This window comes from Hypanus sabinus, chromosome 13 (genome assembly GCF_030144855.1).
Source record: "Hypanus sabinus isolate sHypSab1 chromosome 13, sHypSab1.hap1, whole genome shotgun sequence".
In the NCBI taxonomy this organism is placed as follows: domain Eukaryota; kingdom Metazoa; phylum Chordata; class Chondrichthyes; order Myliobatiformes; family Dasyatidae; genus Hypanus; species Hypanus sabinus.
In genome coordinates, this window is record NC_082718.1 from 64,907,356 (window position 1) to 64,924,564 (window position 17,209).

Sequence of the window (17,209 nt, forward strand, 5' to 3'; positions counted from 1 at the left end):
ATGACATATATTATCTGTATATTTGCATTGATATTATTTTTGTGTATTTTTACTAATAAATACTGTTAAAAATAGTATCATCAGACTTCAACGGACCTCTCTATCTTTGCTGGTAAATGACCCAGTTACGGGGTTCGTAACAAGTGAAAAACACCAAAATGATCGGAGTCATACCTTACACAAAGGAAGATGGTTGTGGTTGTTAGAGAGAGCTCCACAGTGTTGCAGGACTTCCTCAAAAACTTCAGATGCTTCATCAATAACTTTACTTCCATCCTAAGATCACTGATGAATACACATATTTATTTCCATTCATAGAGTCTCACCAAATAGAGCAGTCCATATTTGTATGCATCAAGGTCTAGATAGTATTTAGTTGGACTGAATAAGCAGCAAGTCATATTTTGTTTTTTAAAATCCATTTGCTGTCTCTAATAATAATTTCCTCGGAGTCATACCTTACACAAAGGAAAATGTTTGTGTTTGTTAGAGAGAGCTCCTGTGTTTAGGGGTCTATTCTTATGAAGGCACAGGATGTGGCCATTTAAAGACCTTGTGCCATTATGGAGTCTCAGCCTTATTCCATCAGAACTGGTCAGTCAGCAGCAACTTGATCTCCAGTGTGAGCAAACCACTATCAAGGAACAGTGGGAATAGAGAGATGTCTCACTCGACTACATTACAACTATTATGGCAGCAGTGACTCTATAGTTAGGGGGGGGGGGCAGACAGGTGATTCTGTGGACGCAGGAAAGAAACATGAATGGTAGTTTGCCTTCCAGGGTCCAGGATGATTTTGATCACGTCCACGATATCCTGAAGTGGGAAGGAGAACAGCCAGAGGTCATGGTATCACATAGATAAGAAAAGGGTGGAGGTCCTGAAAACAGACTACAGGGATTTAGGAAGGAAATTGAGAAGCAGGACCACAAAGTTAGTAATCTTGTGATTATTGCCTGTGCCATGTGATGATGATGAGTATAGGAATAGAATGAGGTGGAGGATAAATGAGTGGCTGAGGGATTGGAGCAGAAGGCAGGAATTCAGATTTCTGGATCATTGGGACTTCTTTTGGGCCAGATGTACAAAAGGACAGGTTTGCAAATGCTTTTGGGGAGAGTTTAAACTAGAATTGCTGAGGGGTGGGAACCGAACTGAAGTGATGAGGGAAGAGGCGGTTGGCTTACAAATAGAGAAAGCTTGGAGACAATGCGAGAGGGAGGATAGACAGGTGATAGAGAATGGGCGTGCTCAGACCGATGGTTTGAGATATGTCTATTTTAATGCAAGGAATATTATGAACAAAGCGGATGAGCTTAGAACATGGATCAGTACTTGGAGCTATGATGTTGTGGCCATTACAGAGACTTGGATGGCTCAGTGGCAGGAATGGTTACTTCAAGTGCTGGGCTTTAGATGTTTCAGAAAGGACAGGGAGGGAGGCAAAAGAGGTGGGGGCATGGCACTTTTGATCAGAGATAGTGTCATGGCTGCAGAAAAGGAGGAAGTTATGGAGGGATTGTCTATGGAGTCTCTGTGGGTGGAAGATAGGAACAGGGAAGGAGTCAATAACTCAACAAGGTGTATTTTTTATAGAACGCCCAATAGTAACAGGAACATTGAGGAGCAGGTAGGGAGACAGATTCTGAAAAGGTGTAATAAATAACATGATTGTTGTGGTGGGTGATTTTAATTTCCCAAATATCGATTGGCATCTCTCTAGAGCAGGCGGTTTAGATGGGGTGGAGTTTGTTAGGTGTGCTCAGGAAGGTTTCTTGACACAATATGTAGATAAGCCTACAAGAGGAGAGGCTGTACCTAATCTGGTATTGGGAAATGAATCTGGTCAGGTGTCAGATTTCTCAGTGGGAGAGCATTTTGGAGATGGTGATCACAATTCTATCTCTTTTACCATAGCATTGGAGAGGAATAGGAACAGACAAGTTAGGAAAGCGTTTAATTGGAGTAAGGGGAAATATGAGGCTATCAGGTAGGAACTTGGAAGCATACATTGGAAACAGATGTTCTCAGGGGAAATGTACGGAAGAAATGTGGCAAATGTTCAGGGCATATTTGCGTAGAGTTCTGCATAGGTACTTTTGAACGAGCGAGGGAAAGGATGCTAGGGTACAGGAACCGTGGTGCAGAAAGACTGTTGTAAATCTGGTCAAGAAGAAGAGAAGAGCTTATGAAAGGTTCAAAAAACTATGTAAAATAGGATTAAGGAAAACCTCAAGGCATACTACAATTATGTGAAGAGCAAGAGGTTAAGATGTCAGAGAACAGGACCAATCAATTGAAACAGTAGAAAAGCGTGTATGGAACCAGAGGAGATAGCAGAGGTACTTAATGAGTACTTTGCTTCAATATTCACTACAGAAAACGATCTTGGCGATTGTAAGCATGACTGATAGCGGACAGAAAAGCTTGAAAATGTAGATATTAAGAAAGGGGATGTGCTGGATCTTTTGGAAAGCATCAAGTTGGATAAGTCACCAGGACTGGACAAGATGTACCTCAGGCTACTGTGGGAGGCAAGGGAGGAGATTGCTGAGCTTCTGCCAAAGATCTTTGCATCATCAACGGGAACAGGAGAGGTTCCGGAGGATTGGTGGATTGCTGATGTTGTTCCTTTATTCAAGAAAGGGCATAGAGCTAGTCCAGGGAATTATAGACCAGTGAGTCTTAACTCAGTGGTTGGTAAGTTGATGGAGAAGATCCTGAGAGGCAGGATTTATGAACAATTGGAGAGGCATAATATGATTAGGAATAGTTAGCATAGCTTTGTCAAAGGCAGGTCATGCCTTACGAGCCTGATTGAATTTTTTGAGGAGTGACTAAACACATTGGTAAAGTTGGAGCAGTAGATGTAGTGTAACATGAATTTCAGCAAGGCATTTAATAAGGTACCCCGTGCAAGGCTTATTGAGAGAGTAAGTAGGCATTGGATACAAAGGGGCATTGCTTTGTGGATCCAGAATTGGCTTGCCCACATAAGTCAAAGTGTGGTTGTAGATGAGTCATATTCTGTGTGGAGGTCGGTGACCAGTGGTGTGCCTCAGGAATCTGTTCTGGGACCCCTACTCTTCATGAGTTTTATAAGTGACCTGGATGAGGAAGTAAAGGGATGGGTTAGTAAATTTGGTGATGACAGAAAGGTTGGGGGTGTTGTGGATAGTGTGGAGGGCTGTCAGAGGTTACAGCAGAATATTGATAAGATGCAAAACTGGGCTGTGAAGTGGCAGATAGAGTTCAATCTGGATAAGTGTGAGGTGGTTAATTTTGGTAGGTCAAATATGATGGCAGTATATAGTATTAATGGTAAGACTCTTGGCAGTGTGGAGGATCAGAGAGATCTTGGGGCCTGAGTCCATAGGACACTCAAAGCTGCTGCGCAGATTGACTCTGTGGTTAAGAAGGCATACGGTGCATTGGCCTTCATCAATCATGAGATTGAGTTTAAGAGCTCAAAGGTAATGTTGCAGCTCTATAAGACTCTGGTCAGACCCCACTTAGAGTACTGTGCTCAGTTCTGGTTGCCTCACTACAGGAAGGATGTAGAAACCATAGAGGAAATTTAGAAGGATGTTGCCTGATTTGGGGAGCATACCTTATGAGAATAGGTTGAGTGAACTCAGCCTTTTCTCCTTGGAGCGATGGAGGATGAAAGGTGACCTGATAGAGGTATACAACATGATGAGAGGCATTGATCGTGTGGATAGTCAGAGGCTTTTTCCCAGGGCTGAAATGGCTAGCACGAGAGGGCACAGTTTTAAGGTGCTCGGAAGTAGGTACAGAGATGTCAAGGGTAAGTTTTTTTTACACAGAGAGTGGTGAATGCATGGAATAGGCCACTGGCGACAGTGGTGGAGGCGGATACGATTGGGTCTTTTAAGTGACTCCTGGATAGGTACATGGAGTTTAGAAAAATAGAGGGCTATGAGTAACCCTAGGTAATTTCTAAGGTAAGGACATGTTCGGCACTGCTTTGTGGGCTGAAGTGCCTGTATTGTGCTGTAGGTTTTCTACATTTTTATGTTTCTGTTAGGAGGTGGCAACTGTTTTACCACTAATATGATTCTAATTTATTGCATGCAAGTGGTTGCCGTGGTTGATAGGGAAATATATGATTGTGATCTGTCTTGTAGACTGTGACTGTGGTGAACTATATATACCTGTCTGGACACGCCCCCCCCCCCCCCCCCACTGACTGCTCCTGTGGCTCCTCCCACAGACCCCGGTATAAAGGCGATTGGGGCCTGAGCCCTGCCTCTCAGTCTCCAGGATGTATCATGGTGGTCAATTGCTGCTTGTTCTTTCTTCCAGTCAATAAAAGCCGATATCTCGCCTCACGTCTCAGAGAGTTATTGATGGTGCATCACAGACATCTTCTGAAGATTTTGAAAGCCTTGTTCTCTCCCAGTATGCCATACTTTCTCTTTCAACATAGGAGAAAGCTTGCTGCATAAACAAAGCTAGCTGTACATCACAGCTAACTTTCTGAGATAATCACTTTCTTGAAAGAATGCAACAATTGGAAGTTTGACTTCCCAAGTCAAGTGCTCATTATCAGTGTTCTGCACATGCCTCTGAAAGCGCCAGTCTTTCAGCAGCCAGCTTGTGTTATTGTGGGGAGCTTCAAAATGTTGCGGTTTGGATAATGATGAATGGGGAAAAAACATAGATAGCTATGTTTACAAAATAGAGTGTCCATTTTTAATAAGGACAGTGTCATCTCCACTGTTATAAGATTATTAAATAGTCTCCTAGTACGATAAAATAGACTCTTGACCTTACGAGCGACTCTGTTACGATCTTGCATTTTATTGTTTACTTGCACTACACTTTCTCTGTAGCTGTTACACATTATTCTGCATTGTTATTTTTTTTGCCTTGTTCTACCTCAATGCACTGTGTAATGATTTGAACAGTATGCAAGTCAAGTTTTTCTCACCATATCTTGGTGCATGTGATAATAATAAAACAATTCAAATCTAAATGCCAATAAAATTTTCTTAAGAGGTATCTGCAGGAAAAACTTTTATTTTGAATTTTTCCAGATTAATTTTATACTTACTGTTGAACAAAGCAAGAAATTCTATGTGGAATTTTTTTCTAACAATTGTAATGGACAATAGTATTAACTCCTTTGCCTGCAAAGAATCAACTTTGGCCAGCAGAATTCAAGCTCTCACAGTAATCTCAAGTCTGCATGTTTCAAATTAGGAGAAACTAACGATTGTGTATCAGTCTTCCCGAAGAATTAGAGCCCTGATGTCAGCACAGCATCAGTTGTTTAATTGCCAATGTTAATTTACTGAAAAGTGGTTTATTTAGTATGCTTTAAAATGCATATGTGAACTATACTGTCATGTGAGGTTTGCAAACTGCACTGATCACACCACGTGAAAAAGCTGTAAGTTCCTCAGATGGTACTAATTTTGATGGGCCTGATTGTATTGGGAATTAATCATTACAATGAATACTCAAGTGTGCAATATATACAACTACTGTTATGATGATAAATATACTGAAATGTGCTTTGTTGTAGGTGGTGGTGGTAATACTCATCTCAGTTCCGCTGCTTGTATTGATCCAGTTGGTGGATTAAAGCCAACAAGTTCCCTCATGGAGCTTGCAGCTAATGGTGAGGCACATTCTGAATTTGTTATCCTTCTCTGTATGACCAAAGAATTTGGGGAGAGAAAGACGCTCAGATTCACAGAGCTACACAGCACGGTTACAGCCTCTGCAACCAAATGAGTCAATGCCAATCATCTAGCTAATCCCAATTCACTGTGTTCAGCCCACATCCTTCCACGTGCCTGTCCAAGCTTTTCTTTAATGGTACTAATGTGACTCCCACTTCCTCTGATTTCTCACTCCATATACTCAGCACCCTCTGTATGATAGTTGACTCCCAGGTCCTTTTTAAATCTTTACCCTTCACCCTAAACCTATGGTCCTTTGCTTTGGATTCTCTGACCCAGGGAAAATAAAACCTCCTTATTTATGCCACTAGGTTGCTTCCATTTTCCTATGTTCGAAGGAATAAAGACCTAGCTTGGCCAACTTCTTCTAACTCAGGTTTTCTAGTCCTAGCAACATGCTGATAAATATTTTCTGCATTTTTCCCAGTTTAACCACATCTTTCCTATAACAGTGTTTCTGACACTCTATCCGGTATTTTATTTCTGGCTTTACCAATGACTTAGAGTTTTACAGTCATCAAGAGGTTCACTCATCCCTGACTTCCTCAGCCCAATGCATGTTTTTAAATTATTTTTATTGATGTGAGCATCTATATCTCTCGTCAGTCAGGGTGCCCTAAACTTGCCATTGTAACAGGAACATGCTGCTTGAGGAACCTGTGATCTTAAAAGCCTCCCACTTTCCATTCATTCCTTTCCCTTCAAATAAGCTCTTTCAGTCAATCTCTAATAGATCCTTCCCAATTTCCCCCAAATTAGCCATGCTCCAGTTTAGGATCCTAACCTGTGCACCTGTGTTCTGCTTTTCCATCACTATCAAACTAACAGAATTACTATCATTGGAGCGAAGGTGCTTCCTGAGTTCAGCTTCAGTTATTTATCCAACCTTATTCACTAAGTTGGCACTCTCCCAAGTAGGCCCCTCTATACATTGGCTCAGGGAACTGTCGTGGATGCATTTTCACAAAAACCACACTATCCAGGCCCTTAATACTCTGTGGGCCAGTATTAAAATCTCTGCTAATACAACTCTGTTACTCTTAGAACTATGAACAAGTTCTCTACACACCTGTTCCTCAAGTTCCTGCTGACTTCTGGGGTGTGTCTATAAAACAGCCCCACTAGAGTGGCCCTTCCCTTTTGTTTTGTTTTGTTTTGTTTTGTGGACACTAGCCTCATATGGCCTGACTTGCCATGTAGATGGAGATAAGCCGAGGCCACTAGCCTCATAGGGCCTGACTGGACATATGGACGGAGATAAGCAGAGGACACTACCCTCATATGGCCCTAAGAATATCATCTCTAAGCTGATATTGCATCCTCCCATATCAAAAAGGCAACACTCCCTCATCAAAAAGGCTACACTCCCTCTTGCTTACCTGTATCTGCGTCACACCTGTAGCATCTGTATTGTGGAATGTTGGAGCTGCCAGGCCTGCCTTTCACCAGTCATGTTTCTGTTATGACTATAGCATCATAGTCCCCAGAGGCAATCCATGCTCTGAATTTGTCCAATTTACCTGGTAACCCTCCTGCATTGAAATAAATGTAGTTTAACTGAATATATTTCCCTTCCCTTTCCTGTATCCTTGGCTGACCTGATTACAAAACTTGCTTTTGATGGTTATTGCTTTATCCCATGATTAGGTCCTGTTCAGTCTTGCCTTCCTCTGACCCTCCAAGTCCTAATTACCTGACATTAACCTACCATGCTGTACACCGCAAAATACCTCTTTTTAGTATTTCCATTGTCCCAGTACTGGGTGTTGACTATAGATTTAATTTTAACCATGTTTCAGTGTTGACTATGGATTTCCATTGTACTTTTCATTTGTACTCACAAATAGAGAAAGCTTGGAGACAGTGTGAGAGAGAGGATAGGCAGGTGACAGAGAAGGGATGTGCTGAGACCAGTTGTTTGAGATGTGTCTATTTTAATGCAAGGAGTATTATGAACAAAGTGAATGAGCTTAGAGCTCCAAGTACTCATCATGGATCAGTACTTGGAGCTATGATGTTGTGGCCATTACAGAGACTTGGATGGCTCAGTGGCAGGAATGGTTACTTCAAGTGCTGGGTTTTAGATGTTTCAGAAAGGACAGGGAGGGAGGCAGAAGAGGTGGGGTGTGGCACTTTTGATCAGAGGTAGTGTCACGGCTGCAGAAAAGGAAGAAGTTATGGAGGGATTGTCTACAGAGTCTCTGTGGGTGAAAGTTAGGAACAGGGAAGGGGTCAATAACTCAACTAGGTGTTTTTTTATAGACCACCCAATAGTAACAGGGGCATTGAGGAGCAGATAGGGAGACAGATTCTGGAAAGTTGTAATAATAACATGGTTGTTGTGGTGGGAGGTTTTAATTTCCCAAATATCGATTGGCATCTCTCTAGAGCAGGCGGTTTAGATGGGGTGGAGTTTGTTAGGTGTTCTCAGGAAGGTTTCTTGACACAATATGTAGATAAGTCTACAAGAGGTGAGGCTGTACCTGATCTGGTATTGGGAAATGAATCTGGTCAGGTGTCAGAATTCTCAGTGGGAGAGCATTTTGGAGATGGTGACCACAATTCTATCTCCTTTACCACAGCATTGGAGGGGGATAGGAACAGACAAGTTAGGAAAGCGTTGAATTGGAGTAAGGGGAAATATGAGGCTATCAGGCAGGAATTTGGAAGCATACATTGGAAACAGATGTTCTCAGGGGAAATGTATGGAAGAAATGTAGCAAATGTTCAGGGCATATTTGAGTAGAGTTCTGCATAGGTACATTATAATGAGAGAGGGAAAGGATGGTAGGGTACAGGAACTGTGGTGTAGAAAAGCTGTTGTAAATCTGGTCAAGAAGAAGAGAAGAGCTTACAAAAGGTTCAAAAAACTAAGTAATGATAAAGATCTAGAAGATTATAAGGCTAGCAGGAAGGAGCTTAAGAATGAAATTAGGAGAGCCAGAAGGGTCCATGAGAAGGCCTTGGTGGACAGGATTAAGGAAAACCCCAAGGCATACTACAAGTATGTGAAGAGCAAGAGAATAAGATGTGAGAGAACAGGACCAATCAAGTGAGACAGTGGAAAAGTGTATATGGAACCAGAGGAGATAGTAGAGGTACTTAATAAACACCTTGCTTCAGTATTCCCTACAGAAAAAGATCTTGGCGATTGTAGGGATGACTTACAGTGGACTGAAAAGCTTGAGCATGTAGATATTGAGAAAGAGGATGTGCTGGAGCTTTTGGAAAGGATCAAGTTGGATAAGTCACCGGGATCGGATGAGATGTACCCTAGGCTACTGTGGGAGGTGAGGGAGGAGATTGCTAAGCCTCTGGCAATGATCTTTGCATCATCAGTGGGGATAGTCGAGGTTCCAGAGGATTGGAGGGTTGCAGATGTTCAAGAAAGGGCATAGAGATAGCCCAGGGAATTATAGACCAGTGAGTCTTACTTAAGTGGTTGATAAGTTGATGAAGAAGATCCTGAGAGGCAGAATTTATGAACATTTGGAGAGGCATAATATGATTAGAAATAGTCAGCATGGCTTTGTCAAAGCCAGGTCGTGCCTTACGAGCCTGATTGAATTTCTTGAGAATGTGACTAAACACATTGATGAAGGTGGAGCAGTAGATGTCGTGTATATGGATTTCAGCAATTTGATTTGGTAAGGCATTTGATAAGGTACTCCATGCTAGGCTTATTGAGAAAGTAAGGAGGCATGGGATCAAAGGGGACATTGCTTTGTGGATCCAGAACTGGCTTGCCCACATAAGGCAAAAAGTGGTTGTAGATGGGTCATATTCTGCATGGAGGTCGGTGACCAGTGGTGTGCTTCAGGGACCTATTCTGGGATTCCTACTCCTTGTGATTTTTATAAATGGCCTGGATGAGGAAATGGTGGAATGTGGAAGTTGTGGATAGTTTGGAGGGCTGTCAGAGGTTACAGCAGGACATTGATAGGATGCAAAACTGGACTGAGAAGTGGCAGATGGATTTCAACCCAGATAAATGTGAAGTGGTTCATTCTGGTAGGAAAGATATGATGGCAGAATATAGTATTAATGGCAAGATTCTTGGTAGTGTGGAGGAACAGAGGGATCTTGTCCATAGGACTCTCAAAGCTGCGGCAGAGGTTGACTCTGTGGTTAAGAAGGCATACGGTGCATTGGCCTTCATCAGTCGTGGGATTAAGTTTAAGGGATGAGAGGTAATGTTGCAGCTCTATAGGACCCTGGTCCAATCCCACTTGGAGTACTGTGCTCAGTTCTGGTCACCTCACTATAGGAAGGATGTGGAAACCATAGAAAGTGTGCAGAGGAGATTTACATGGATGTTGTCTGGATTGGGGAGCATGCCTTATGAGAATAGGTTGAGTGAACTTGACCGTTTCTCCTTGGAGTGACGGAGAATGAGAGGTAATCTGATAGAGGTGTACAAGATGATTAGTGGCATTGATTGTGTGGATAGTCAGAGGCTTTCTCCCAGGGCTGAAATGGCTACCATGAGTGGGCACAGTTTTAAGGTGCTTGGAAGTAGGTACAGAGGAGATGTCAGGGGTAAGTTTTTTACTCAGAGAGTGGTGAATGCATGAAATGAGCTGCTGGCAACGGTGGTGGAGGCACATATGATAGTGTCTTTTAAGAGACTCCTGGATAGGTACCTGGAGCTTAGAAAAACAGAGGGATATTTGTAACCCTAGGTAATTTCTAAGGTAAGGACATGTTCAGCACAGCTTTGTGGGTTGAAGGGCCTGTATTGTGCTGTAGATTTTCTATTTTTTCTATGACTATAAAATTCAAGAGAAGTTTGGATAGGTACATGGATGGTAGGGGTATAGAGGGCTATGGTTCTAGTGCAGGTCAATGGGAGTAGGCAGTTTAAATGATTCGGCATGGAATATGCGACTCCTGTATATCTCCTGTCTTAAGGCACGTGACTGGTTGCTGCACTCTTTGAGAAAATCAAATTATGCAGTACTACATCAGATGCCAGTAGGCCATCAAAAGATTCTAGGTATTGGAAGGAAGCAGTGAGTAGAAGCCACACACTTCTGGCAGTGTGGTTTGTTTATAAGGAAAGAAACAATATGAACAAAATATTTACATGAGTAAGAACAATTTAAAATTCAAACACTGTTTCAGTTACAAATCTTAGATATCAAACCAACACAATTTTTTTAAAATTAGAATCAGTGAGATTCCTTTATTACTCTAATCTCTCTAATTAGACCTAGTGTTATTCTCTATTTGAAAGTCTACAGACTAAACTTTCCTTTTTACTTATCCCTAGTTAGTTAGAGAACCAAATATAATTCATATTCACAAGTATTATAGTTAACTTCAGTTTTAGTTCCAGGCAGTATATAAGTTTAAATTCAAATTTAAAAATCAGATATACACAACTGTACTCCTTTCACGACAATTCTCCAACAGCACAACTTTTGAGCTAAAGTAAATCTCATTCAGTTAAAATAATCAGCTCTTGCAGAAAATCAAATTTGGATTTTTTGAATGAAAATAAACTTGTACATCCAATGGTATTAAATCCTTTGAATCAATACACATTTCATTCCCACACTGGTTCATTGAATCTTGGGTAGTTCGCTATCTTCATTCTTGGTTTATTGGAATGAAGTAGTTTATCATCCACGGCAAGTCAATTCACAAACTTATACAAAAACTTGACCAAATTCCTTGGTATGATTTTACAGAACTAATTCCCGACTACACGGTAGGGATTTTGGATACGTGTCGCTGCCGATATTGTCTCATTATAGCTGCTGCGTGTTAGATCCGTAGCTTCAATAAATCTTTATTCACTATTGTCTCTCCTCCAAGGGTTTCACCCTAAGGTTTTCAAGTTAGTAGGGTAAAGATACTCACTACTAATTCCACTCTTAACAGTTCATGTCTTCAGCTTCTAATCATTGCTGCGTTTCTCTCCTCGCATTGCTTTTGTCTTAAGTTCTCTTTTTATTAATCAGTAAACCTTGTTTCATCCCTCCACAGGTGGAGCTTTCTAACATTGCATTAATTATCTCAGTGACAAATAGATGGGCCAAAGGGCCTTTTCTATGACTCTATAACCTACTAAAGCTGGGAGGCTAAGTAGTTAAGACAATCAAAGTATCCTGTCACTTTTGGAAGGCTGGAAGCTGACCCACAGTGATATTTTTTAAGCAGTGGCAATAAAGATGTGTTTTTTCCTTTGGAAAGTTGTGGTGGAAGTGAAGGGGTTTTTCTGTGATGAAGACCATAAGACAAAGAAGCAGAATTAGGCAATTCAGCCCATTGAATCTGCCCTGCCATTCCATCATGGTTGATCTTAGATCCCAATCTACCCCATACACCTGCCTTTGATGCCCTGACCAATCAGGATATCAATTTTTGCTTTAAATATACCCACAGTTTTGACCTCCACAGCTGTCTGTGGTAGAGCATTCCACAAATAAAGTATTCTCTGGCTAAAAAAAAAGTTCCTCCTGACCTCTGTTCTGAAGGGTCACCCTTCTCTTCTGAGGCTGGGCCTTCTAGTTCTGGACACCCCCATCATAGGAAACATTCTCTCCATATCCACCTTATCTAGTCCTTTTAACATTCGGTAGGTTTCAGTGAGATCCCCCAACTGCATTTTTCTGAATTCCAGTAAGTACAGGCTCAAAACTGCCAAATGCTCCTCATATGTTAAGCCCTTCATTCCCAGAATCATCCTCGTGAACAACTGGACTCTCCAATGACAATGCATACTTTTTGAAATATGGGGCGCAAAACTGTTGACAATAGTCCACAGTTTTGGGCTGGACTAGTGTTTCATAAAGCTTCATCATTATTTCATAGAAACATAGAAAACCTACAGCACAATACAGGCCCTTTGGCCCACAAAGTTATGCTGAACATGTCCCTACCTTAGAAATTACTAGGCTTACCTATTGGCCTCTATTTTACTAAGCTCCATGTACCTATCGAAAAGCCTCTTAAAAGACCCTATTGTATCTGCCTCCACCACCGTTCCCGGCAGCCATTCCATGCAGTCACCACTCTCTGAGTAAAAAACTTACTCCTGACATCTCCTCTGTACCTACTCCCCAGCACCTTAAGCCTGTCTCTTCTTGTGGCAACCATTTCAGCCCTGGGAAAAAGCCTCTGACTGTCCAGACGATCAATGCTTCGCATCATTTTGTACACCTCTGTCAGGTCACCTCTCATCCTCTTCACTGCAAGGAGAAAAAACCAAGTTCACTCAACTTATTCTCATAAGGCATGCTCCCCAATCCAGGCAACATCCTTGTAAATCTCCTCTGCACCCTTTCTATGGCTTCCACATCCTTCCTGTAGTGAGGCGACCAGAACTGAGCACAGTACTCCAAGTGGGGTCTGACCAGGGTCCTATATAGCTGCAACATTACCTCTTGGCCTCTGAGTTCAATTCCATGATTGATGAAGGCCAATACACCATACACCTTCTTAACCACAGAGTCAACCTGCACAGCTGCTTTGAGCATCCTATGTACTCGGACCCCAAGATCCCTCTGATCCTCTGCACTGTCGAGTCTTACCATTAATACTATATTCTACCATCATATTTGACCTATCAAAATGAACCACTTCAAACTTATCTGGGTTGAACTCCATCTGCCACTTCTCAGCCCAGTTTTGCATCCTATCGATGTCCTGCTGTCACCTCTGACAACCCTCCACACTATCCATGACACCTGCAACCTTTGTGTCATCAACAAACTTGCTAACCCATCCCTCCACTTCCTCATCCAGGCCATTTATAAAAATCACAAAGAGTAAAGGTCCCAGAACAGATCCCTGAAGCACTTCACTGGTGACTGACCTCCATGCAGAATACGTCTACAACCACTCTTTGCCTTCTGTGGGCAAGCCAGTTCTGGATCCACAAAGCAATGTCCCCTTGGATTCCATGCCTCCTTACTTTCTCATTAAGCCTTGTATGGGGTACCTTATCAAATGCCTTGCTGAAATCCATATACACGACATCTGCTGATCCACCTTCATCAATGTGTTTAGTCACATTCTCAAAAAATTCAATCAGGCTCATAAGGCATGACCTGCCCGTGACAAAGCCATGCTGACTACTCCTAATCATATTCATAAATCTTGTCTGTCAGGATCTTCTCCATCAACTTACCAACCACTGAGGTAAGACTCACTGGTCTATAATTTCCTGGACTTTCTCTACTCCCTTTCTTGAATAAAGGAACAACATCCGCAACCCTCCAATCCTCAGGAACCTCTCCTGTACTCATTGATGATGCAAAGATCATCACCAGAGGATCAGCAATCTCCTCCCTCACCTCCCACAGTAGCCTGGGGTACATTTTTTCTTGTCCCAGTGACTAAACCAACTTGATGCTTTCCAAAAGCTCCAGCACATCCTCTGTCTTAATATCTACATGCTCAAGCTTTTCAGTCTGCTGCAAGTCATCACTACAATCACTAAGATCCTTTTCCATAGTGAATACTGAAATAAAATATTCATTAAGTAATTCTGCTATTTCGTCTGGTTCCATACACACTTTCCCATTTACATTTAATAGGTTCTATTCTTTCAAGTCTTATCCTCTTGCTCTTCACATACTTGTAGAATGCCTTAGGGTTTTCCTTAATTCTGCACGCCAAGGCCTTCCCATGGCCTCTTCTGGCTCTCCTAATTTCCTTCTTAAGCTCCTTCCTAGTAGCTTATAATCTTCTAGATCTCTAACATTTCCTGGCTCTCTGAACCTTTTGTAAGGTTTTCTTCTTGACTAGATTTATTATAGCCTTTGTACACCATGGTTCCTGTGCCCTACCATAATTTTCCTGTCTCATTGGAACATACCTATAGAGAGCTCTACATAAATATCCCCTGAATATTTGCCACATTTCTTCCATACTTTTCCCTGAGAACATCTTTTTCCAATTTAAGCTTCCAATTTCCTGCCTGATAGCCTCATAATTCCCCTTACTCCAATTAAATGCTTTTCTTACTTGTCTGCTCCTATCTCTCTCTCCAATGCTATTGTAAAGGAGATAGAATTATGATCACTATCTCCAAAATGCTCTCCCACTGAGAGATCTGATTCCTGATCAGGTTCGTTTCCCAATACCAAATCAAGTACAGCCTCTCCTCTTGTAGGCTTATCTACATACTGTGTCAAGAAACCTTACTGAACACACCTAACAAACTTCGCCCCATCTAAACCTCTCGCTCCAGGGAGATGCCAATCGGTACTTGGGAAATTAAAATCTCCCATCACGACAACTCTGTTATTATTACACCTTTCCAGGATCTGTTTCCCTATCTGCTCCTTGATATTCCTCGATATTTCTTTGCTTTTATATTCTATTCTATTGAAATGAATGCCAACATTGTATTTACCCTCTTGACCACAGACTTAACCTTCTGGGAGTCTTGCACGAGGAGTCCCTTTGCACCGCTGATGTTTGAATTTTCTCACCATTTAGATAATAGTCTGCACTTTTGTTCTATTTACCGAAATGAGTTATCATACATGACCCAACACTGTATTCTATCAGCCACTTTTTTGCCTGTTCTTCCAATTTCTGTCCTTCTGCAATTACATTGCTTCCTCAGCACGACCTACCCTTCCACCTATCTTTGTATCTTATGCAAATTTTGTCACAAAACCATCAACGCCATTATCTAAATCATTGACAAACAATGTGAAAAGTAGCGGTCCCAATACTGAACCCTGAGGAACACCAGTAGTCACTGGCAGCCAACCAGTAAAGGCCCCCTTTATTCCCACTCGCTGTCTCCTGATTGTCAGCCATTCCTCTGTCCATGCCGGTATATTTCCTGTAGCAACATGGGATTTTATCTTGTTAAGCAGCCTCATATGTGAACCTTATCAAATGCCTTTTGAAAATCTAAGTAAATGACATCCCCGCTTCTCCTTTGTCCACCCGGCTTGTAACTTGCTTGAAGAACTCAAGTAAGAATTGTCAGGCAAGATTTCCCTTAACAGAAACCATGCTGACTTTAACTTACTTTATCATTAGTCTCTGAGTACCCCAAAACCTCATCCTTAATAATGGACTCCAACACTTTCCCAGCCACTGAGGTTAGGCTAACTGACCTATAATTTCCTTTCTTTTGCCTTCCTCCCTTCTTGAACAGTGGAGTGACATTTGCAATTTTCCAGTCCTCTGGAACCATACCAGAATCATGTGATTCATGAAAAGATCATAACCAATGCACCTGTTAACTCTTCAGCAACCTCTTTCATGACTCTGGGATATAGTCCATCTGGTCCAGGTGACTTATCCATCTTAAGACCTTTGAGTTTGCCTAATACTTTTTCACTTGTAATAGCAATGGCACTCATTCCTGCTCCCAGGCATCACTGAACTCTAGCAAACTGGTAGTGCTTTCCACAGTGAAAACTGATGCAAAGTACTTACTAAGTTCATCCGTCATTTCTTGTTCCCCATTATTAACTTACCAGCATAATTTCCCAGTGGTCCAATATCAACTCTCAACCCCACTTTTACTCTTTATATAACAGAAAAAAAATTTAGTTTCCTGCTCTACATTATTGGTTAGTTTGCCCCCAATATTTTATCTTTTCCCTTCTTACGGCTTTTTAGTTGCGTTTTGTTGGATTTTAAAAACTTCTCAATCATCCAACTTCCCACTCACTTTTGCTATATTATATGCCTTTTCCTTGGGTTTTATGCAGTCCTTAACTTCCCTTGTCAGTCACAGTTGCCTAGCCCTGCCAGTTGAGAACTACTTCCTTCTGTCAGACATATCTGTCCTGCGCCTTGTAAACCATTCTCAGAAACTTCAGCCACCTCTGTTCTGCTGTTATCCCTGCAAGTATCCTCCTCCAATCCATCTGGGCAAGCACCTCTTCATGCCTCTGTAATTCCCTTTATTCCATTGTGATATTGATACATGTGACTTGTGCTTCTCCCTCTTGGATTGCAGAATGAATTCAATCATATTATGATAACTGCCTCCTAAGGACTCCTTTACTTTAAGATCCCTAATAAATTCTGAATTATTACTTAATAGGCAATGTAAAAGATAGCCTTTCCCCAAGTAGGCTCAAGCACAGGCTGCTCTAAAAAGCCATCTTGTAGGCATTCAACGAATTCCCTCTCTTGTGATCCAACACCAACCTGATTTTTCCAGAACCCTTGCATATTGAAGTCCCCCATTACAATTGTGACATTACCTGTATTACATGCCCTTTCCAGCTCCCTTTGCAATCTCAACCACACATCCTGGCTACTATTTGGAGGCCAATATATGATTCCCATAATGTTTTCTTTACTCCTGCAATTTCTTAACTGTACTCACAAAGATTCATCATTCTCTGACCCTATGTCATCTCTTTGAGTTAGACTAGACTAAGATCAGAATTAGCTCAGGCATTTTATTTTAACTTTCCCTATTGGTCCAGAGTCTGCCTTGCATGGTTTTATTTTCTGAAATAAGAACCCATTGAAAACCAGCAGTATCATTTATTGAATTAAATGCT

General features: G+C 41.6%; 1 protein-coding gene across 1 annotated transcript in view; it reads left to right on the forward strand.

The window, feature by feature from the left end:
- Positions 1-17,209, forward strand: part of LOC132403954 (cilia- and flagella-associated protein 54-like) — a 460,583-nt gene that overhangs the window by 59,797 nt on the left and 383,577 nt on the right. The window contains exon 10 of the mRNA XM_059987831.1: positions 5,552-5,647. Coding sequence (XP_059843814.1) covers positions 5,552-5,647 — 96 coding nt within the window. The remainder of the gene's footprint in view (positions 1-5,551; positions 5,648-17,209) is intronic.